This window comes from Musca vetustissima, unplaced genomic scaffold (genome assembly GCF_032173495.1).
Source record: "Musca vetustissima isolate MV318-11 ecotype Yass unplaced genomic scaffold, APGP_CSIRO_Mvet_v1 utg744, whole genome shotgun sequence".
NCBI classification, from domain to species: Eukaryota; Metazoa; Arthropoda; class Insecta; order Diptera; family Muscidae; genus Musca; species Musca vetustissima.
The window spans coordinates 366,671-391,558 of record NW_026888268.1 but is presented as its reverse complement, the minus strand read 5'-3'; the positions used below and the strand labels follow the sequence as shown (position 1 = coordinate 391,558).

At 35.1% G+C, this 24,888-nt stretch overlaps 4 protein-coding genes across 4 annotated transcripts in view; 1 reads left to right on the top strand and 3 right to left on the bottom strand.

Annotated features, from left to right (window-relative positions):
* Nucleotides 1–24,888, bottom strand: part of LOC133336064 (enhancer of split m7 protein) — a 378,459-nt gene that overhangs the window by 34,752 nt on the left and 318,819 nt on the right. The window lies entirely within an intron of this gene.
* Nucleotides 2,350–2,929, bottom strand: LOC133336084 (enhancer of split m5 protein-like). The gene has a single exon (XM_061544380.1). The coding sequence runs from the start codon at nucleotides 2,870–2,872 to the stop codon at nucleotides 2,354–2,356; it is 519 nt and encodes a 172-aa protein (XP_061400364.1). The 5' UTR covers nucleotides 2,873–2,929; the 3' UTR covers nucleotides 2,350–2,353.
* On the bottom strand, nucleotides 5,214–5,759 carry LOC133336078 (enhancer of split m5 protein-like). The gene has a single exon (XM_061544375.1). It carries the CDS (start codon nucleotides 5,754–5,756, stop codon nucleotides 5,214–5,216), a length of 543 nt encoding a protein of 180 aa, XP_061400359.1. The 5' UTR covers nucleotides 5,757–5,759.
* LOC133336111 (enhancer of split m5 protein-like) lies at nucleotides 9,830–10,453 on the top strand. Its single transcript, XM_061544409.1, has one exon. The coding sequence runs from the start codon at nucleotides 9,872–9,874 to the stop codon at nucleotides 10,451–10,453; it is 582 nt and encodes a 193-aa protein (XP_061400393.1). The 5' UTR covers nucleotides 9,830–9,871.

Below are 24,888 nucleotides of genomic sequence, written 5' to 3'. Positions count from 1 at the left end.
AATGTCTTGATCAACCTTTTATACCCAGTCGAGTGATTGGAATTTTTCCTTCTGCTCTCTTGTAAGGGTGAAAACAACCCCTAAATTTAGTGTAGCTGGTTATTTGGAAATTCTAGAAGTTAGCCTGTGTTTCCAAATCGTGGGAACGTTGAGCAGATGAATGTTAGTACGTGGTGAGAGTGTGTAATGTCTGAGGTCGACGATTATAAGAATTTTGTTGTTATAATTCCTTCATATCCTTTAAGAGAGTATAAGACAATGCAACTGTTACTGTCTGTTGAGTGTGGGAATTTTGTGAAATGTTTGTGTTTTGGAATTTGGAGTCCTTATTTTTTATTATCATTATATCTCTAACAATTGATCTTAAGATTTTATTTTAAATTGGTGGTGCTGTGCTATTCAGTAAAAAATAAACTGAAAATAAAATCATTGAAAGTTTAACGACAGTTTCGTACAATTACAATGTTGAGGATATTATACCCATTCCACGAGCTAGGTCGTGTGTCTAGGATACTTCGAACTCGTGGCCTTTAGTATGTGTTATAATTAGGTAAATTTAAATTGTGAATTGAATTTAATGATCGAAGTTGCATTGAAATGTAAAGCCAGAGAGTAGGGTTGGGCAGTAGGGTTACAAATGTTGTCACTTTGATAATTGGTATTTATATTGAAGTTATTGCGAAATTGTATGTGAAGTAAATTCAAACCTTTATACGCCCGACATTTCTTATCACTCCAATTTTTTTTTTTGCAGCAATGACTATTTTTCCACGCATCTACATCTAGAATCTCCTAGTCAGCCAGAACTTTAAAATTTGTTGTCAAAATTGGAAAAGGAAGGATTCATTTACCTATGTTCCAATGAAAGGAGAGAACTCTGAGATTTGAAAGGCTTTCATTTTGGATTTTGGATACACAAATTAAATGGAAATACAAAGTATATCCAATAGGGAGGCCAAGATTTTTAAAAATCGTGTAGAGATACATTAAAATATGTTTATTGCTATCATAGAGAAATAATGAAATTAAATACTTGAAATTTTACCACCGCAGGATAAGGTTGGGGAAAAAGAAGTCTATTATGAAAATGTCGATGAAATCGGAAAAATGGTCGAAGTTGACCAGCATGTTAGCAGTCGCAACATCGCCCAGGAGCTAAAATCCACCATAAAACTGTATTAAATCATTTACGCAAATTTGGATTCAATAAGAAGCTCGATGTTTGTGTGCCACACCAATTAACAGAAAAAATAGAATGGATCGAAATACAATATGCGAAGCCTTGGCCAAACGGAATGAGGTACACCCATTTCTTAAACGGATGATGACTGGAGATGAGACTGGAGATGAGAAATGGATCACATACGATAACCCTGTGCGAAAACGATCGTGGTTAAAGAACGGCGAAGCATCTGAAACGATGGCTAATCCAGGACTAACGGCCAGTAAGGTTCTGCTATGCATTTGGTGGGTTTGGACTGGGATCATTTATTATGAGTTGCTCCAATATGCCCCACGCTAAATTCTGATCTCTACTGTCAACAAATGGGCCGTTTGAAGATAGCAATTGACCAGAAACGGCCAGAATTAGCCAACAGGAGAGGTGTCGTGTTCCACCAGGACAACGTTAGGCCACACACATCTACAGTGACCAGAAACTTCGGGAGCTGGTTGGGAAGTTTTAATGCATCCGCCATACAGTCTGGAATTGGCACCAAGCGATTATCATTTTTTCTTGCATTTCTTTAATGATAAAAAATGGTATCTAGGGAGGATTGGGAAAATCGACTACTAGAGTTTTTTGCAAATAGAGAACAGGTCATCTTTGACAGAGGCATTATGAAGTTACTTCTAAAATGGCAACAAACCAAAAAACGGTGCATATTTGGCTCAAATCAGACATTCCGAAGCATGTTAAATAAAATCCTATAGTTCATATAAAAATAATGGATTTATTTTTCCTCATCCCAATATCTAAAACATTAAGGTCGAGGACATAATAATACAAAATTTTGAACAGCGGAGGATACCGAAGACACGAAATTTATCGTGAATTTAAGATCGAAATAAAATAGGAATATTAAGTATGCAGAGTATTAACTAAAGAACTTCCCAAGTAATAAAAATAATAAATAAAAAATGAAAGACATTTGACTTTTGTTTAAATATATCTTTTATATTTTAAATATAATTGTGAATATGTTTAACAAATTTTAAAGCTTCTCAGAATTGTTTTTTTTATCATATTTTTATCTTAAACCTAAAGTTACGGTTATCACAGATGATTAGGTATCACAGCATCGCAGTTGTCAAATATTACAGTTCATTTTCATTGATAAGTGGTTTCAGTAATCTACCAAGGACGCCATACTGGTGTTGAGGGAGCTGGTGATGCGGCTGGTGAAATATCCTCATCACTGTGATAACCGGATGATGCAGGAGACATGGGTGCTGAGCAGATTTCTTCACTTTGAACTGGAGTGGGTAGCTCTGATAAACGGTTGTATTCCGAACCCAAGTGAATCATAACAGCTTTGCCCAATTGGAAATTCATGCCAGGAGTAGCAGCCATAACTCGGGAAACTTCATTGACAGCATTCATATAGCCGTGACGGAATGAGTCCATGGGTACAATGGGAGTAGCAGGAACTTTTGGTTTGCGTACTTGAGTCTTGATGAATTTGACTGCAGTTTCCAACATTTCAGCTTTATCCATATGCAAAATGCTATCATTGCCTTGGAATTCAGCAACCAATTCTTTGAGGGTATCCAAACTCTTGTTAATGCGGGCACGTCGTTCACGTTCCAATTGAGGTTTCTTGACCTTGAGGTAATGTTGAGTCTTGGAGACAAATTCCATTTGAGGTGCCATTTTTGTGTGTGGTGTTAGTTTGAGATGTGTTTCTCTTGGAAGTTGTAATGAGAATGATGTCTAACTTTTGGCTCGATCCACCTTTTATACCCAGACAAGGTGATTGGAATTTTTCTTCTGCACTCATGCATAGTGCAAACAACCCCTAAATTTAGTGTAGCTGGTTGTTTGGGAAATTCTAGTTGACAGCCTGTGTTTCCAAATCGTGGGAACGTTGAGCAGATGAATGTTAGTACGTGTAGAGAGTGTGTAATGTCTAAGGTCGATGATTATAAGAATTTTGTTGTTATAATTCCTTCATATCCTTTAAGAGAGTGTAGGACAATGCAACTGTTACTGTCTGCTGAGTGTGGGAATTTTGTGAAATGTTTGTGTTTTGGAATGTGGAGTCCTTAATTTATTTTTTATTATCGTTATATCTCTAACAATTGATCTTAACAATTTTTTAGGACCCTTTTATTGTGGTAGGTGGTGCTATTCATTAAAAAAGAACTGAACATGAAATCATTGAAAGTTTAATGGCATTTTTAGGATATTTTACCAGTTCCACGAGCTAGGAGTGTGCCCAGCAGACCTCCACCTCGTGGCTTTAAATATACGTTCTCATTAGATGAATATTTTTGTTGACAATTAAGCTTAATGATCGAAGTTACAATGAAAAGTTGTTGGTAATGCGGCTCATCTGTAATTTTGAACCGTGGATTTTTAACATAGCCCCTCGCATATTAGAAGTAGTAGTAGTTTAGAAGAAGTTCTGAAAATCTCAGAAACAAACCTTTATATCTACTGAGAGGAAATAGTCAAAATAATGTGATGTCCACATTGTACAGGTTCATGTAATCGAAACATTAAGGTCGAAGGATGGAAAATGTATAGTCGGCAAAGGAAAAAATTTTGGAAAATTTAACGAAGGGAATCTTAAAATGTTTGTCAAAAATTGGAAAATAAAAGATATGCTAATTTTTAATGTAATGATGCCGAAGACTAGATTAGGGGGAGAACTCCGAATATTGATCGCTGATTTCAAATTAATTTTGTACACAAAATATATTCCATTATGTGGAAACTTATTCATCTAATAAGGCCCAGATTTGGAAAAAAAACCGTGTCAAGGAGATACCTTAAATTTGTCCCAGATAAATGGGAATGTTGAAAATATTCTTTCGCTATCAAAGAAAGAACGAATGGAAACTGAATAATTGAAAATATCTTTTATGAGTTTTCAAGAGATATCAAATGTTGGAAAAACTTCTGGAAATTTTACCAGCTGAAGCTTGCTAACCATCACAGGAAAATGAAGATCACGTGAACGAAAGAAATTCTTCCTTCGGTTAGCAATTGAAAAATTAGGCGATTACTTGAAGGTAGTAGGAAAAATTTTTGAAATTTGAAGGCTTTGCATATTCTCGTGCCAAAGTTTGTACTGTAAAATTAAACTTAAATGTATGATAAAAATACAGCAGGTTGTGCAGTTATCTTAAAAAGTGCAGCTATCTGCAATCTGAATCGCACAATAAAAGTTCTTCTGCGTTAAAGTTGGATCGGCGGAAGATATTTTTTTTAAATTCCAACACAATTATTCCCAATATGTGTGCTTGTTATTCTTATTGCTTACGATCTAAGGACCATTATTTGTATTTTCTTCCTCCTCTTTGAATTAATGGATTACACACATCATTGTAATTTTACTCGATTAGTTCCCCGTTTTTTGAATTCCATTTCCCATGGAAGGTTATTTGGGTTTTTGTATGCCGCCAAGTGTCTTTTGGTCGACATCGGTTTCGTGATCCCTGGGTATTCAATTCAAGTATCATTCTAATCAAATTTTTTCCTTTCCCTGCATTTTATCTGGTTTTGTATGGATTTCTGGTTCGATAGGTTCCACAATATTCTGCACATGATCCTGGAGCATTTGTTTATTAATTCCTGTAACTTTTGCGTAATGGTATTAGACACAATCAAGGTTTCACTGCCGTATAACAGAATCGATTTTATACATCTTTGAATATTGTATGCTTGATTTTCTTGTATATATATATGTATGTGAACTTAATCAACACCTTGCAGTCTTCCGAATGCTACCCTCGCTATGCCCCGGACCCAATCCCATTGTTAAAGAAAAAAAAAACAACTTTTTTTAATTTCTTTTAAAAATATTTCTTGTTTTATATTTTAAAAATATTATTTTTTTCTTAAGAACTATTAAAGCTTTTGTTGTTTTTTGTTTCTTACAAAATACAGTACTTAAAACTAAATAATTGGTTATCACAGTGAAAATGTCTATATATCGCAGTCTTCTAATGGGTGGTTAAAGCTTATTTAAAGGAAGCCAAACTGGAGTTTACCAAGGACGCCAAACTGGAGTAGCAACTGGACTTTGAACAGCCGAAGATGTTGTTTCATCATCACTGTGATAACCCGATGAAGCTGGTGACATGGGTGCAGAACACGACTGCTCTCCATCCTCCTCTTTCTGTTGTCCAATACTTGAGATTTGCAGCAAACGATTATATTCACTACCCAAATGGACCATAACAGCTTTGCCGATGTGTACATCCATGCCGGCAGTGGCAGCCATAACTCGGGACACCTCATTGACAGCATTCATATAACCATGACGGAATGAATTCATTGGCACCATGTTGCTGAAGGCGGTTGGTACATTCGGTTTCTTTACTTGCCGCTTCATGAAAGCCACAGCCGATTCAAGCATTTCAGCCTTATCCATACGCATTATTGAATCATCACCTTCGAATTCGGCTACCAATTCTTTGAGAGTATCCAAACACTTGTTAATGCGTGCTCGTCGCTGACGTTCTAACAAAGGTTTCTTTACTTTGAGGTAATGTTGGGTCTTTGAAACGTATTCCATTTGTGGAGCCATTTTTGGATGTTGGGGAGTTGTTTCTTGTTTGTTGGTTACAATGAGAATGATAACTGATTGCAGTAAATGCCGGTTATTTATACTCTGCTCACTCTGGCCAGTTGGAAAATCTGAGCTGCTCAGTTGGATTTGTTGTACAGAGTGAGCGTAACGTGTAGAATAAAATACACCAATGTGCGACCATTGAGTATTGTGAGTGCACGGACTGTAAATTGTATGAGAGTAACATAGATCGTATCGTTAGAATGTTTAGGGTTTTGATTTGTGGACTGAACATATTTACTATGCGGTGTCATAGTTTTAAACTCATAGCCACTTCGTTGACAAAAGGACCATTTTCAGAATCCCTTAGAAAGTGTATTTGCACATTTAAAGCTTTTACTATAAAATTAAGCTGACATGTATCATAAAAAATGCACAAGTTTGTGCAGTTATCTTAAAAAGTGCAGCTATCTGTAATATAATTTTTTAAATTCACGATTTTTTCCATGTTCGATTGTTATTCTTATTGCTTGCGATCGAAATACCATTATTTGTATTTTCGTTAATCTTTGTTTCTTTATCTTCCTTTAGAAGCTTACGACTTCCGAAAAACATCCCAATCGTAGTCGATAGAAGAATAAGAGTTCTTTTGTGTTGAAGGTGGGTCGGAGGAAGATATTTTTAAATACCAACACGATTATTCCAAACATTTGTGGTCGAAGGACCATTATTTGTATTTCCTTTAATCATTTTTCAAGTTATTCCAATCTTACCCGATTAGTTCCGTCGTATTTGCATCTTTCCATTTGTATTAGTTCTTGGCTATTGTTCGTCGCCAGGCGTATCTTGGTCATTCTCGATTTCGTGAGCATTGGGGAATCCATCCAAGCGTCATTCTGCAATGTTTTGATATTTCATAGTATTTTGATATTTCATAGTCTTTTAATGGAATTAAGTTATTTTTAATGTTAAAACGTTTTTTTTATGTAGAAGGACCTGTGCCAATAGAGAAAATAGCAAAAATATATTTTCCCATTATGAGAAGTATATATAATACCGTCAAAAATATATAAATACCGTAAAAAAAAATGATAAGACATTGTAAAAGTCTCATGGGGTCACACGACAACCTTTCAAATGACATCGAAGGACCAATTACAAAAATTACTTGACTATACTTAGAATTTCAATTTGATATATGAATTTTGTAGTCTCAAGCTATAGACTGAAACCGGATAAAATTTACCCAATAAATTTTTTTTTTTTTTCAAAATATGCGATTGAAGGATATATTTCCACAATTTGTGCTCGAAGGACCAAAATGTTATATGCACATTCAGTATTCTAGTAGCCAGGTATAATCCCAGTTTTCTGGTTTATTTGTAGGGAAAATATGAGATATTCTCACTAAGTGACAAGGCAGAGGATACTATAATTTCGATGATATGTTGAAAACCAATATTTAATTTGAAATTTGCCTTAGTCTGTAGGACGAAGGACCAATTTCACGAATGCCAAAGCTTTACTACGATGGTATGCTAATTTTTTAGCATATAGCGAAAATGGATCTAATTAACTTTTATAACTGAAACTTTTTTATTAAAATGGTGGGTCGAAGGACCAATTCATTTAGTGTAATATTAGGTCGATGGACCAATTTCATAGATGTCATTGCAAAACTTTATTACGGTCGTTAGCGATCTAATTATTTTGATAACAGGCTTTTTTCACTGTTTAAAAGATTGATCAAGGGACTCCTTTTTATTTAAAAAGGGATCTAATTAAATTTTTAACTGTAATCTTACTGTTAAAATGTTTGGTCGAAGGACCTATTTTTTCATTCAACTTGTGGTCGAAGGACCAATTGGTATTAGAACGTATATCTTCTTTAATTGATATTGACTGGATGGGATTAATGATATCTATACTGATTTTAAGTTTTAGGTATTATTGGAACTCCAGAACATGCCTTTATACGGGGTCGAAGGACCAAAAAATTAAAATTAATTGGAATCATGAACATAAAGGTTATTACGGCCTGAAATCCCGTGAACTTGGGTTTGATATTAAAAGCCACAAGATTATTTGTTTAAACTATATATTATAGGATTCAAGGACATTTCGGCAAAAGCTACATTAAACAGTTTGGAGTATATACAAAAAAAGAAAAATTTCGGGGAAAATTTGTTCTGAAGGAATAGGGATACCACTTGCCTTTTCTAAATCAGGAATGCCATCTCTGATTTGGTTATTAAAACATGCACATTTCGTATATTCTTACGTTTTTGATTTCTTTCCCCTGTACGAAATCTATACGACCTACTGTACTTTACCCTGCGCATAAAGCCGGCCTATACTACATAGAGCGTGCTACTGCAAATGCATGAGAACGGCAAAGAAACGCATTCATTGAGAAAGAGAGAGCGAGCGTGTTTGGAATGAACAAATAGCGTGTAGCCATAAATGAGAGCGTGTGAGAGTCATGCGACCAAGAGTGCATGGCGTGCGTGCAGCACAGAAGAGTACGTGTTTAGAATGCGATTCTTATTTGATTGAGGGCTGATCGTGAGAAAACCATGCGTTCGTTGGCTCTTTTATGAGAAAGAGTTGAAAAGACTTAAAACACAAACACACACCGCTGGGGGCCTAAAATAATAATTGACCGGTTCTAAAAACAAGAAAACTTGCTACTAATCGTTGTGATGTTGCCACATCCGGGAGAGCATGGGGCCGGCCGACAGTGTTGTGAATGAGCGAGTGAGTGAATGAAGAACTTGTTGGATGCGTAACAGCAGTAGGCAAGCTTTGTGTGGAGGGCCATATGTGGTAAGCGGTAACACCATCTCATCGTCATGATCATTGTGGCCACTAAAATGAATGAGTGGTTGCTTGGCTTACTTGCTCCCCCTCCATGGCCTTAGAGCAGTGTGCTAGTAGCCCATGACAAGTTGTGCATGTCAAGCTCGTGGCTTATAAGTTCCACCACCATCGTCATCTTCATCATCATTATCCTCCATACATATTGCCACTGATGTTATTTCTTATTCTCCCCATGCCATACCCCAACAGCAAAACAGCAGCATACATGTTGTGTACATCATGCAAGCCAGCAGCTCCCAACTTTATGGCTCTTATTAGAGATAAGCACACACACAGACATTACACACTCCACATTTTCATATTTATGCTGATGTGCGGTGATGTATGAAGAAGCAGGAAAAAATAAAGGCAGGTGTTCTCATCGCGTGGGAAACGTACGACAAAATTGTTTCTCACGTTTCTGAAAGCCAGCCATCAACATCGTCGTCATCATCATCATCAGTCCAAGTAGAATTCGGACAGACCAAGTTGAATTACTTTCGTTATGGTTGGTTGTCGTAGGCTTGGCTAGATGGATGGTTCGCTTGCTTGCTGGTTGTAATAGACTGATTATGAGGCATATTTATGTCTGTCCAGCCTCCATAGCTCTCTCGGCTAATACTACTCTTTATCATTTCCTTGTAGATATTTTGACAAGATCCTTATTTTTTGTTAGGCCATAAGGATAAGAGAATTCAATACCTTTACAATGGAACTACAACTAATACTACTTCTCAGACTGTGGGAAAAATCTTTTTCCCATCACCAAGAAATTTGTTCTATGGATCCTTCTCTATTATTTTATCTCCCAGAAAGGATCATTTATATGCCCTTTTTCCTTTAAGAAAATTGATCTAACAATGATTTTTAATAGTTATTGTCAGTCCGTCCGTCTGTCTGTCCGCCCATATATCTCGGAGTCTGTGTTGTGCAAGGATCAGACGTAAAAACCTGCTACCTGCTCACAGACAATCGTCATCATCGCCATCCTTTGCATTTGTTGTTGTCCTCGAAAAACATTCCCACACTTTACAATTTCCTTTGATTTTTCTTATCCTGTTTTGCTCGCTCTCTCTCAGTGTTTACAAGACCCACATGAAGAGATGCTGGGCTATATAAGGCCTGGCTCTCTCGAAAAACAGCATCATTTCGATTTAGTCTTCCTTAGAAAAAACATCTCCTGTTACGAGTATTTTTTTCTTTTTCCAAAAAAGAAAAGAAAACGTACAGTTCCTGATTCAAATTAACACAAAACAATAAAAAAACAACAAAAAATGGCTCCTCAAACAGAATTCGTTTCGAAAACCCAACATTACCTCAAAGTCAAGAAACCTTTATTGGAACGCCAAAGACGTGCCCGCATGAACAAGTGTTTGGATGCTCTCAAAGAATTGGTAGCCGAATTCCAGGGCAACGATGCCATTTTGCGTATGGACAAAGCTGAAATGTTGGAATCCGCATTGGAATTCATGAAGACTCAGGTGAAACCACAAGAACAGCAGCAAACCACAAGTCTACAATTACCCGCCATGGTGCCAATGGACAGTTTCCGTAACGGTTACATGAATGCTGTCAATGAAGTTTCTCGTGTTATGGCCGGCACTCCTGGCATCAATGTCAACATCGGTAAGGCCGTTATGACCCATTTGGGTTCCGAATTCAATCGTTTGCTGCAACAGACCACAGTACCAGTTGTCAGGGATGAAGTGGCCGAAGCCAACAAAGTTAACATTAAAGCTCCCATGAGTCCAGCCTCATCGGGCTACTGCAGTGACAATGAAGAACAACAATCGTCACAAGGATCACCAAACAGTACCATCTCCAGCAGCAGCTCCTCCATGTGGCGTCCTTGGTAAACAAACAGCAGCAACATGATATCTAGAATTTAGTTTAAATTGCAACTCAGCTTTAAAATGCACCATTATAGTGTCTTCCCCACCCCTTTGACCCCTTGCATGTGAACCATTAACGTAATTCCCTGTTAGGAGTTTTTTTCTCTCTGTGATAGAAACAAGAAACAAAACCACACTTGGCTTTATTAGGATTTTTAGGAACATTAATATTAAGAACCAACTATATTTTTTTAATTGTAACTAAGAAACAAATTGTGAACAATTATTGTATAATTTATAGGAATATTGTAAACCCCCCAAAAGCTTTAACAAATTGTATTTTTTTAGGTTATAGATAGCAACATTTTATTATTAAGTATTTTAATTTTAAGGAAAAAACATATTTTGAAAATATAAAATCTTATTCTAAAACATAAAACAATTGCGACTTTTTTACTTTTCAAAATTACTCTCAGCATCATTGGAATTTATTCTCTTTACATTCCCGATGCACTTGCTGCATCGCATCATACAAATTATTTGGGGTGATTGACTGTACTTGTTCTGATGTTGGCTTCTCTTTGGTGTTTTTTGGGGTGACTGTAATGACACTGCATGAAATCTCAGCTACCTGCTTCTTCGGTTCTGGGATCTGTACAGATTTTTAGAGGTTAGTATAAACATGAACACTTGTTGTTTTCTCTGGTCACTTGGGACAAGCTAGGTACAGGTTCACAGAAAAATCTGGAAATGATTTTCGTGTTCACAAATGCCAACACGCAACGATCGTTTTTCAAATTTAGGGGATGATTTGACATCAAAGAAATTAATACAAACTGATCAATGAGAATACACTATCGATGCCTATATTGAGAATATGATCTGTAGACCAATGTTTATTGAAAATAGGAAAACGATACTAGAATTCCATATTAATTTTTTAACTTCCACGTTTTGGAAGTTAAAAAATCAGAGCTCTAATAGATCTTGAGAATATATTTATCGTATAGACCTTATTGTAAAAAATCCACGATTGATAGATTGGACTAATATTAAAAATGGTCTAAGCCATACCCTGGAAAAAATATTTTTATATTCATAGTAAATTTTTGTAAGAAGATTTGGCATGGGTGTTGATAGTTTTTGGTAGGAAGATTTTCTACCCAATGATGAAGGTTATAAAAATTCAAGCTCTCATAGAGAGACCTTGCGCAAATTTGTCGTATGGTGGCAAGTTTTCTCATTGATTAAGTATTCCGTGTGAGAGTAGAAGATAATATGTCTGAACATCGAACGGTCAAAGCAGGGGTGCCACAGGGATCACTACTGGGACCGGTTCTATACAACCTGCCGCCAGAAAGAGGACTGCTATTAAAGTACGCTGATGATGTGTTACTTACTCTACGAGGCCGTTTTGGAAGCACTGTGGAAAGAAGACTGAATGTGTACATGGAAACACTTTACAACTACTTCAACAAATGGATACTTAATGTCAATGTTGGAAAATGTGTATCTGTGGTTTTCAAGGGCAAACCCAAGTCCACTGCGAAGAGCTTCCAACTATAAAGGTTGAAATTAATTAATCGGAGTGTCAGACAGGATGAAATACCTTGCAATCATCCTGCACGAGTTTTTCGACTTCTGTCACCATGTGGATTATGTGCTTTCAAAGGCCAAACATATGAACTTTGCCTATCAGAGACTCTTCCGAATGTGAGAAGGGCTTTCATCGGAGGTAAAGTTGCTAATATACAATATTAATATTCGTCCCATCATCACCATCCTTTGCCAAATGGGCAGACATATCGTCAGCCCAAATGGAAAGGATTAGAATGTGGGAGAGAAATATATTGGCATCATGCCTAGGAATGAGATCAGCACTGGATAGCAATGACATATATAGACGTCCGTCCAATAGGAACATCTACAATGCAATAGACTTCAACCGAATCTATGTCTGCATGATGAAATATGCCCTCAACTTCCTAGAAAGGAGTCAGCTTGTGTAAAATGGAATAGTGGAGCGATACCTAGTGTTCAACGAGGAACTCCACTACATACTTAGAAGGAAACACCTTACCCCTGCAGCTTTGATGAAGCTGCGAGACGGAGGAATCCTTTACGATGAAGATGAAAAAATATTCTTCAAAAAATCCTCGCTTTGGTGGACCTTTGAAAAAATATTCTTTAAAAAATCATCGCCTTGGCGCAACTTGGAAAAATATTATTCAAAAAAGCTAAGCCTTGCAGGACCCTTGTAAACATATTCTTTCAAAAAATCCTCGCCTTGCTGGACCTTGGAAAAATATTCCTTAAAAAATCCTCGCCTTGCTGGACCTTGGAAAAATATTCTTTACAAAATCTACGCCTTGGTAGACGTTGGAAAAAATATCCTTTGCAAAATCTACGCCTTGGTAGACGTTGGAAAAAATATTCTTTAAAAAATCCACGCCAATACAAATATGGTATTCTGATTGTTGCAGATCTTTAAACACTCCATTATTGTTTCGTAATTAATAACCCTCACTGAAAATTTATAAATAAATCAGGATGTAAAAGTAACGGCTATTTTGAGAGGGATTAAAAAAATATTCTGAAATTTAATTTATGTTAATGTTTTGAATATTTTCAACCCCTACGAAGTAGCCGTTACTTTTTTTCCAAAATCGAAAACTAAAAATTTTTGATGCAATTCGTTACAGTGCACAAGTGTCCAACCACCATTTAGCTACTCCGGCCATTACCGCTATACAAACCTAATTTCCTTTCAAATCCTTGGCTATTCACTTGTTTTTCGTAAATTCTACTTCATTATTAGTATTATTCAAGCGTAACTAACATTATGGACACGACGGGATATGAACGAGTTTTTTCTCTGGTTTTTAACAAAGTGATGGCATTTATTGCACCTCTCCCAGGATGGACGCTAACAACAACAACGAGGACAAAAGTAAATGCAAGTGTGCAACAAAATTCCCTTTCCCTGGATGCACATGATTTGACATAATATTGACAAGGAATCTAGTCTCTGCCTCAGAGTTGGTAGGGGTGGTTTGCACGTGTTCAACTTTGGAAAAATGTAAATAGGGACAGACAGATACGATTGTCCTGATAACGGCAAAAAAGGCTATTGACCAAGGAGGTAGGGGTTGTTTCTCTACTTTCCATTCTTATTGTATGGAGAATGGATTGAAAGGGCGGTGGTGGTGGTGCTGGACGAGGCATTGTTTGATTTAGCACATCCACAAAAAAATAAAGAATACTGGGACGAAATGGTGGCTCTTTTGTTGTGCACGTGTGATTCGATCGTTCGATCCTATCCTTTTTTGTGAGGATGAACAACAAAAAAGAAAACAAACGAGACAAGTGAAACAAAAGCCGAATTCATAATGCCAGTTTTATTATATTGGAATTTGGTTTCCATTGGAATTTATTTTATTATTTCTTTTTGGTTTAAAATTTGTTGTTGTTCGGATGGTGGTGGTGTCCCTCGTTGGGTAGTAGAGCACAAGTGTTAAATGAAATTGTTTATTTTGGGTTGTCATTTCAGTTTTTTGTTTTTTTCTCGATCAGGGTTCATAAAATACATTTAGCCCTAGATTTGTTGTGATTTCGTTAAGGATTTCGTGGAAAAAATAAATACAAATCACGTGTTTGTCAGTTATGAGGTTCAGTTCGGCTCGTTCGTGGTGTTTCCATGATGGTATTAAATGACAATGCCACCACTAAGATAAATTAAATTCCCAAATGAGGGACAGACAATAGCACCGATCCCCCCTAACGAACAACGGATTGTGGGCTATCGTATTGAAACAAGTGCATGTGATGTTCGGGAACGGGCCACTGAAACGTGCCTGGCATGGTATGTAGGTGCTGTCACACTTGTTTTACTTGCTTTTTCGGATTGGTTTGGAAAATATGTCACGCCTGAACCCCCTCAAAGATTGTATTCTGTTACAAGAAAAAGGGGAGATGTCGTCGAATGTTTACCCAAAAAAGAACGTTTGGGCGTTTTCGCCTTAAGACCCTCCGTCCGATGTGTTGATAAAATAACACAAAGATCGATCGTTTGATAAACAAAACATAAATACTTTCTAATGAATGGATTTATTTGTGTGTCCCATACATTTGTTCATATCTTCTCACTTTAACTCCAGTGGGGGATATTATTTTATGGTGGGTATATTAACCCATTGAGAGGAGAAAAAATTTCGAAATATTTCAAAACTAGTTGGTACGCCATAGGTTTAAGACTTTCTACATGGGACAGCTTTTGGTTGAAGAGCTAAGGTTAAATTCTCTAGATCAGCTAGGTTGTCTATACTGTTTTGATCTTCAGTTCGTACTAGTTGTACTAAATTTAGTACAATAAGACACTTTTTACACTAATGGTACTAACGACATATTTTAACAGCTACCTATATAAGGTTCAACTTTAAAGCTGTATTCGCCCATTCAATTTTAGTACTTTAAGCTCAACATTTAGAAACGCTTCATCAAATTTCAGAATTGTATATCAATTAGTTCGACCGATTCAGGTAGTACAATATTTATTACCGTTAAATATTAATATAAATTCAATTGAAATAATATTTCCCAATTTCAGAATTCCATTGCTATTGCTTCACCATAATATAATTGTACCAAATTTAGTACAAATTTTCAAAACTTCCTACATATCTGCATTATAAACCCCAACAGTGATCCTAACTTCAAATTTCAAGATTCCACATCTATCGATTAACCCAAATTTGCATATGGTGCCTTTTAGTACTCATTAGTAGAAATTTCCAAAACTTCAACAATGATCCTTACTCCAAATTTCAGGGTCCCCCATATCGCTACGCCAGCTCCATTTGTTTCGTCTAAATTCAAATTGTATCAAATTTAGTAATGTTTAGTACTTTTCGTATACACGAGCACACGTTTCCAATACCACCTCTTTATATCGACATGCTACGAAATTTAGTACATTTTAGTACTTTTGGGATACTTATAGTTCGAATTTTCAAAAAAAAATTTCAAAGATTAAGTTATACAAAAATGTAGAATAGTTCTAGTCGGCCCTTGTGGTACAATATTTAGTACTTTTTTGGAATGTGCAATATATTTGAATTTCAAGACTCTAGAATTATCAAAGGCGTTTATTATCATTCCCGAACTGTTTTTATTATACATATATTTTATTTTTGGTGCACAGAGGGTTAAAATTTAACTCCACTTATTTTTTAGAGCAGGAGTAAGATTTGATAAGAAAAAAAAATCCGCTACGTGATGACAAAAACACAAAAACACAAGTTTGTCTTAAAATTATCGCTCAGCAAAGAACACCCCGAAGACAAATGTAAATATTAAGGTACTTAGTATGTGAAGGAGGAGGAGGTGGGAAAATGTATTATATAATCTTTCTTGACTAATCAATTTTAATGACTTCATATAAGAAACGAAGACTTTCAAATGGTTTGTGAACCCCTCCTTTTCATAATCCTGGCTTTAGGCCGCAGAGGAAAATACGTTTTGAGTACATTATCTTATCATAGGGTCTATCAAAGTACACATGACCTGAATAGAGATCGATTTTGAAATAGGGATTGTATAAAATTGTAATCTATAACATATCAGCTACAAGAAATACTATTTTTTAAGGAACACTTGTATGTCATAAAAACGTTTATTGGTTATTTGAAAAAGAAAAACAATAAATTAAAAGACCTCTAAAAGAATTTCTTCAAATGAGTAATCCTGTCGATGTCTTCTATATGACGAAGAATTTTTAAGGAAAAGAAAACCTTTAAGAAGCATTGTCTTAGTATCCAAGGTTTTCTCTTTTTTTATGAGTTATGTTTTCTGAAGATTTCTGACCCATTTTCAGAAGTTATTTGGCTTTATATAAATGGTAGGCCATCAGATCAGAATACATTCCAGATGATTACCACTATGAAAATGTTTCAAAGGTCTTTTTCGCCTATTGATGGAGGTGTTTTATTATTAAAAATAGCACCAGAGATATTTTAGAAAGAAATATTTTTTTATATAGCAAGCACATATATTTGAAATACCACGTCCAAGTTTTCCACACCTCCCAAATTTCTCCTATAGAATAAAAAGTAAGTAGGTAGATAACATTACTGATAATTTTTATATAAGATGCGTAACTGACTGGTCGTCAGTGCCCAAACAAAGTCCCTGAAGATACGATATTGAAATCTTTTCAAGAAATATAATATTGAAGGATTTGTTATTACTTGAAGGTACTAGCAATTTTAACATTTGTATTGTCCTAGAAGTCTGCTGCATGACTGGCATAAATCTAAAAAATCGAATAGATTTAAAATATAAGTTATAGCGTAAATTATTTACGTTGTAGAGTTCTCCAATATATGCAAAAAGGAACATTTGGATCAAAAGGAACAAGATCAACAAAAGAATCGGACCTAGTAGCGATCTTTGCTTTTGCGAAATAGTTCCTTCAACTACTAAACTACTAGTATTGTTTGAAGATCACTTATTTTAGAAGTATTTTTTATTAGGGAATCTTTCGAGAGGGTAGATAAGTGATGTTATTTTAGAGAACTCTCTAGAAGTCGTAAATTCTGACATAGGTGTTTATTGAAGCATATATTAAGTGTAAGAGTAATGTTATTTATATTCTAAAATCGAATGAGAATTTTTGCTCTCTTACACATCCACCATTATGTCGCCGTTTGTTAAATTCTTGGCTTTACAACGCTTGTGCGTTGATAACTTGTATTTCTATCGGATGTAATTACGAAATTACATCTGCGAATTAAATTCAAATTTATTAATGTTCGACATTTTGTCTCAACTTTAGAAAATTCGCTTTTCAAAACAGATTTTTGTTGCAGCGATGGATATTTGTCCACACACCTACAACAGCTTCCACGGTATATACATGTTTTATGCAACCTTTAGAAGTGTGTTGATGGTTTAGAACGTTAAGAGGTCTGGTCACATTCCTTGTGTTGTTCTTGGAACCTATGTTGGAATCCTAGCCGGGCTTAGCTTGGAAGTGATTATTATCCAATGATAATCGCCCTATCAGGCACAAACTCATTATTCAACTATTCCTGATCAAATGAATATTTTTTCTCATCCCCACAATAACTAACCATCCCAGAATTTCCAGAAAATCAATTTTGGTGTTTTCATTTTGTTCCTTCGAGGCGAATAAGTGGATAGCAAAATTCCACAAAAACTAAATCACCGGCAGCAATTAACCATCACAGCATTTACAGAAGACCCAGTTTGGCGTTTACAACTTTAATATCTTTAATATATAGAATTTATTCAGGAGGTTTATACGATTCATCCTCTGACTAGACTGCCATATGTTATGCCATAGTCAAGAGAACGCTTCCTTTGTCATTATTTTTTTTATTTTGTAAATAATGATGAAAATTCTCGTAGATTTCTTTTTATAGGCCGGGATTTTTTATTCTGAATAATTACCGTAATTATTTGAAGGAAATTATATGCCAGATAAGATTTTTTGTTATCCTTCATCATAGCAGACATTTCAGGTTTGGATTTACTTTTTTACACGGAAAAGATTTATATGTGGAAGCAGTTTCATATTTGTTATCCTTTATAAGCCATTTCACTATTTACACGATCTTTATATATATATATATATATATATATATTTTAAACTATACAAGCTTTTCAAAGCTAGAAGTCCCATCTACTGTATACAAAATATTGTACATTCTGCAGGCTTCCTGGCATACTTGTCGTAAAAATTTTATTTTTATTAAAAAATATCCTTCTGCACAATTTTTATATAGTTTTTCCACATATATATTTGTAAATTCGAAACCTGGTACTGGTTCTTCATTTATAGAATAACACGTTTCTAATTCTCTACTTCAAAAAATCGGCTTATCTAAAAAACGAACAACACCCCCACATATTTTTTTGTAATAATATCTCTGTTATGGAGGGGCTTAATGTAATTCAATAATTGATATTGGTGTTAAAGGGCGGGGGCCGCAACATGAGTACAGTTGATAATACTTGCTACGTGATTACAATGGTTTAGTTGTCACCCACCACAAAAAAATAAACTCTCTTAAGATTATGGTGACAAAAAGAACACCCCGAAGACAAAAAACCAAGAAAAAACGAAACAAATGTAAATATTTTAAGGTTTTTGTTTGTTGATTGGTGAAGAAGGGGGGACACAATCGGTTAATCTTTCTTCACTAATCAATTTTAATGTCTTCATAAAAATCGACGGACACACTCAACTTAGAATTTGTTGAAGAACCCCGTTTTTATTTGTCGAAGAACCCCCTTTTTATTTAATCCTGCCTTTCTTTATTAGCTAAGAGAGTTGATTTAAGTTCATTATCTTATCTTGGGGGTCTATCAAGAAGGGAGGTTACGCATGACCTGAATGTGCCGTGTTAATAAAAATGAATTTTCCATGGAAGGGTAATATGAGTTGATTTGTTTTTTGTGATAGAAAACTAACCATAAAATGTGTTAACATTTGTAGAGGACTTCAAATATTCGAAGTTTATTTTCCAATAATTTACTTAGATTTTTATCCACGCTTTATCTTATAGGTTGTCATTAATATCATGAGTCTTACTATGAAAACTGAAAGGTTATAATAGAGGGAAATTATTTTCCTTAAAAAAGATTGGATCCCTATTTCATTTTGCATTCTATTCAATCAATATTTAGTAGAATATTTTTTATAATATAATTTTTTGGAATTATTTTCCAACAAGAATCAGGAATTAGTCTGTACTATTATTCTGAAGAAATAAAAGTTATCGTTGTCTCTTTCAGAAAGAAGGCATCTTCTTGAGATCGCAGGTGTCTAGGAAATCACAGAATTGTATTATATTTATTATATTATATTATTATATAGGTCAAAACCCTATATGAATACTATTAGCTCTCCCGAAGCTAGATGAATTTTTGAATGTCTGCTATAGATCTGCAAACTCGATTCTGTATATCCTTCCTATACCCATTACCCTATCTAGTGGTATCCTATATAGAATACCTGTTGTAGATCTGTTATACATAGTTGACCCTATTCATAGTCGGTTCATAGTAGATCTCTCTACACATCATAGACACATTTTGTTTATTCTCTGTGTGGGGTTGTTGTAAGAATCTGTCTCAGTTGGTCCTAGCATTCCTAACTCCTTGACGGAGACATGTTCAATTACTTCTTCATTTTGACATTTACAGCACGCGACTTTGTGGTAGACAGACATTGTCAAAAGTACAAATCTCCTATTTCCAATTTTCGATCTCCATTGAGTGCTCTGGAAACTCTAATTAAAACATTTATTACTACCAAATTATGTCTAGACACACGCCACAACCCATTGAGGACGACGACATCGACTACGACATAAAAAAACTCCAAATTCAATAAATAATGACAATTTTTGAAATGACAACTGACAACGTTATGTAGGAGACAAGTATTTAAAACAGCGTGCGCCACTCTTGACCAGACAGACGTCGCGCCCGCTTTTACTTCCGCCACGACGACAACTACTGAAATTTGTCAATTGCCAAAAGGATAAAGGATTTTTTGGTTTGGGTGTGTTATGATTTTTTTAGTTCATTCATTGATGACTTCATACCACACAACCCACCAACACAACTCTGCAGCGTGAATGGCTTGTAAACAAACCCAACACAGAAAAGGAAAGGATAATCATCCTCCTAGGCTAGACTGCCATATGTTAAGCCATAGTCAAGAGAACGCCTCCTTTGTCATTATGTTTTATATTTTATTTTGTAAATAATGATTTAAAATGGAAATTCTAGATTTATGGGCCGCAGAACCAAAACTACGGTGATTAACTTTTAGGATTTTTCTTCTCTATAATTAGTGCAATTATTTGAAGGAATGTCTACGCCCAGTAATAAAAATAATCATAAGAGATTTGAGGTTGTGGTTTACCATTTTGGTTTTATAGGTAATTTTATGACTTTTTTCTGTGGAAAAGATTTTTATGCGGTGAAAACGGATACAGAATACTATTTTCAAAGAAAAAATAAAAATTGATTTGAAAAAAAATATATATATATTTCCGCTTATGACTAATAGAAGGTTCTTATTTGCTCATTTCCTAGATTAGTCATAAGTAATTTTAAAATCTACCAAAGCATAGATTATTTTTTCAAGTAGATTTTTTAAAGAACATTTTCCAAGGCCTTTCGAAACGAAGATTTTTTTGTCAGAAGTCTACCTAAGCGTAGATTTTTTAAAGAATATTTTTTCAAGGCTTACCAGAGCGTAGATTTTTCAAGAATATTTTTTCAAGGCTTACCAGAGCGTAGATTTTTTAAAGAATATTTTTTCAAGGCTTACCAGAGCGTAGATATTTTAAAGAATATTTTTTCAAGGCTTACCAGAGCGTAGATTTTTTAAAGAATATTTTTTCAAGGCTCGGATCACAGACGTCTTTCGTGAGTTCGTTGAAGTCCTTAAGTCTATAAAGTGCATTATAATGCTTTTTATTTATAAAATACCTTTAGGACAACTGATATCATCAGAATACATTGGTCAGAGGAATAAATTGTGAAATTTCACCCTCTTATCTCTTTTCCCCAATTTTCCACTTTCTAATTATTTTCAAATTTGATTACCTTGCCACACTTCATATGTAAATCTCAACAATTAACCACCAATAATAATAAACATCCATTCATTTATGTATTTTTATTATAATTTTTGATTTTTTTCTTTACATTAATTTATATTCGTGTTTTACAATCATTTCCAATTCAATCTGTCCATCATCCGTTTGGTGTCACATATCCACAAATGTGGTGTGGGTGTGGAACGCTGCAACGTTCTTCACTGTTGAGACCAACGCGTTTGTTATTTTTTCTTGTTGTTGCTATTTTTTCGTTAATGTCAAGTGTTTCCAGACATGACACAATTGACAACGATAAACATTTAGTTACGGTTTCCATTACCAGCACCACCGAATAATTTACAATCTTGTTTTTTCCAAATCAAAAAAATTTTCTTTAAATTTGTTTCTTGAAAATGGCATGAGTTCTACACAAATTAACGTTTTGGTGTGCTGCACTGTGGGTAGATATCAAAAGGGTAGGGAATATAGTGCGTGGTAAATTAAATTACAATTTTGATAAACCATTTTCTGGGGTTTCAGGATGGAATGGAAAACAAATTAAATTGCAATTGGTTGTGGTTATGCGGAAGTAATCTCAATTCTCCATTGTGAACATCTTAATGAAGCTGTTGTTGAAATCCTTTCTCACCACGACAGGTACTTCTATACATTGTTTTCTAATTTGTTGCGGTTGTTGGTTGGCAATTGTGTTATATATTTATTTCGCCCTAAAAGGTTTGTGGTTTCCACTGGTTGTTATTGCGGTAAGAAATTATTTAAAAGACAAGGAACAACCAAAAAGCCATGGGATCCATAGGGGTATGGACTCCAGGAGTGCTGCTAAAAATATGAAAATGGTACCTGCTTACGTTACCTTGGTATTCATTGTAGATATTTTTTGTAGAAAATGCAAGAGTTGGAATATCATTAAAACACAAAAGCTATTCTTTTTTGGTTTAAAATATTCTCCAATTGGCTAGAAAATTTTTGAGACCCTAAATTTACATTTCCCTTGATTCAAAAAAATATAATTTCTTTTAAATTTCATTCCACTGTGCATTGCCTTTAATCGCTCCATTTTCTGGATGTTTTAAAACCAATATATATTTTTTTTTTGTTTTTCAAACACACGTGTCCACATTATGTATTTGTAAATCCATTCATTTGGTGTACCGATATCTGGTTGAAATCCAATACATGTAACTAAGATGAGCTCTCGATCTCTCTGAAGAGAAGTACCCCACCGCAATTGGAAACCTCTGTCCAATGTGTTTTGAAGTGGAGTTTTGGTCAGTGCCATGGAATATTTGAAACATATGTAATGATGATACTCCACTTCTCCCTCTACCTCATTATCTTTGGTCCCACATAAAATTAAGTGTTAGCAAATGAGAACGTGACATGCTCAATTATTGGGGGAATTTGTCTTCTAAAGTTTTATGTTTCCATTCTGGGCGATATGATGTCATGTGCGAAAGATAAGGAGGTTCCAAAAACTCCTTAAAATTTTACACCAATCACTTCAAATTCTAAAGGAGAGATTACCTCTGATATGGTTGATTTTCTCGAATATAGGAAGAAGACATGTCTTTGAAAGCTTAGATCCTGTTAAATATCCTCTCTTTTCTACAAACTAAAAAGTAGCAGCAAGGAACATTTTCTTATATTAATCCGATTTTACATACAGCCCGATAAGCAAATGTATAACATTGACATATGACCTCCCATTAGCTCTAATGAATAATCAGAAAATAATATAGCCTTCCGATACTTCAAAATAATCTGTAATCTGAATAATATCCAGCCAGAAATCACATATTTTCCAATAGCAGCATTGATTGCCTGAAACGAAACCTATTGTGAGCAAAAATATACTCCGTGAGTATTTTCTACCCACATGACCAAAAACTAAATTCCCGTTCCCTTTGCTTTTAAAGATCTCACATTGCCTCACATTGGCAACACGTGTTTAAATACACTTTACTTACACTTTAGCTAAGAACGGAAATTTGATCTTCCCTAGATAGATGATGATGGTATCTATCCACACTTGGAGAGACCACTTTTCCTTCGTTGGTCAGTGTCATGGAATATTTAAAACATGTGGCCCTTTGTTGTCCCTTAGACAATAATCTGTAATAGGGTGTCAACTAATGAGAACGTGATATATTCCACAATGCCGAACAATTACACAATTGGGAAATTTTAGTGATATGGTCGGTGTTTTCTCCTCTTATTGTCCTCTTTATGGAAATACTCCGTTAAATGATAAACATATGTTGAACAGACATCGAATATTTTTTGGCTTTCATACAAAGGATTCAACGGCGTGACTAATATGCAGGTTTTGGTAGTGCGTCTAATTGGAATCTTCAGGATATTTTAAGGAACAAGTTGGAAACACTTTTTCTAGCCATGCTGACAAGTTGTTCACTAGATTCCATAACTGTCCTATGGAAAAATTGCTTCATCGTCATTTTAGATGTCAAATCCTGTTTACATGGGATAAACATGTTTTTCTTCAAACTCTAAAGCCCTGAATATCTTTCAAAGGTCGCTTACAGTTTGGTTTTTTGGATTTATATACCCCCAGCCTTATGGCTAGTGACGGATGTTTCTTTGGACCAAATCAGTTTCAGACAATTAGAAGTCGATTTAAAAATGGACATCCGTCTGTCTGCCTTGCCGGCTGCTGCGCACGATAACTCTAGACGGCAGTAACCGATTTCATCCAAACATTACACATCGTATTATTTCGTCCAAACTTTGTTTAAGTTCGAAAATTGATAAAATTTAATTTTATAATGTTAAGCGAAAGGAATATACGATTTGAACCTATAAATCTTTACTTTGTCTAGATCAAGTCCGAAGATCCATTAGTCTACTCCTCATGGTACCTCCCCCACAAATGGTCAACATTTTCAATATATAAAAATTCAATATCAGGCGAATGGAATGTCAGATTTGAACCAAACATTGCACGGTATAAATGCTTTTCCAATCCTAGATCAAGTCCGAAGTTGGGACCCGTCTGTCCTCCAAATTTAATTTGAAGCGATTGACCAACATAAAATCCGTAACCTTTTTGATAAAAACATATACCTTATATAAAGCGAATAATAAAATCTGTGTGTATTTCCGAAGACCTCCGCAAACCATAGCCTGAGGGTATATATTTGTCCGCAACACCGACTTAAACTTTTTTATTTATTTTAAAAATTTATCAAATTATGGATTTTTAATTTTTGAAAGGCGTGGAGAATATTTTTCATGGCCTAGCTCATCCGGGAATTTTTTATACAATTTTCCAATTTTGAAGAAACAAGGTCTATTAGAGAAGGATTTTTAAGAGCAAAAATTTTTTGTAAAACTATCAGGGCGTAGTTTTTTAAAGAATTTTGTTCCAATTTTTTTTTCAAGGATCGAGATAAACGTAGTTTTTTTTTTAAAGCAAAAAGTTGACACTAGGTAAATTATTGTTCCATCCGTCGGGCTATTCTATTGTAGGTGTATTGTACCACAATTTGGTATTTCCATTTGCTATTGCCTTCATGCTGGTCAGTGCTATGGAAAATTCAAAACATATGTGGTCAACCTCTGCTCTACTCTGCGTGGGGGTGGTATCATAACATGAGAACGTGACATTATCGTAACGATGTTCCTGCAATTGGGAATTATCCAATGGTCAGTGTTACTTAGGCACATCACTGGAAAATAACAACACGTGAACAAACATGTTGGTGCGTGCAAACACACAAGTGCGCCACGTATGCGCACCAGACAAAATAAAATAGAAATACTCTCCTGCCGACATTGGAAATT

Excerpts from the sequence above, each read along its gene's own strand:
- LOC133336084 (XM_061544380.1), bottom strand. The coding sequence starts at position 2,872 with ATGGCACCTCAAATGGAATTTGTCTCCAAGACTCAACATTACCTCAAG.
- LOC133336078 (XM_061544375.1), bottom strand. The coding sequence starts at position 5,756 with ATGGCTCCACAAATGGAATACGTTTCAAAGACCCAACATTACCTCAAA.
- LOC133336111 (XM_061544409.1), top strand. The coding sequence starts at position 9,872 with ATGGCTCCTCAAACAGAATTCGTTTCGAAAACCCAACATTACCTCAAA.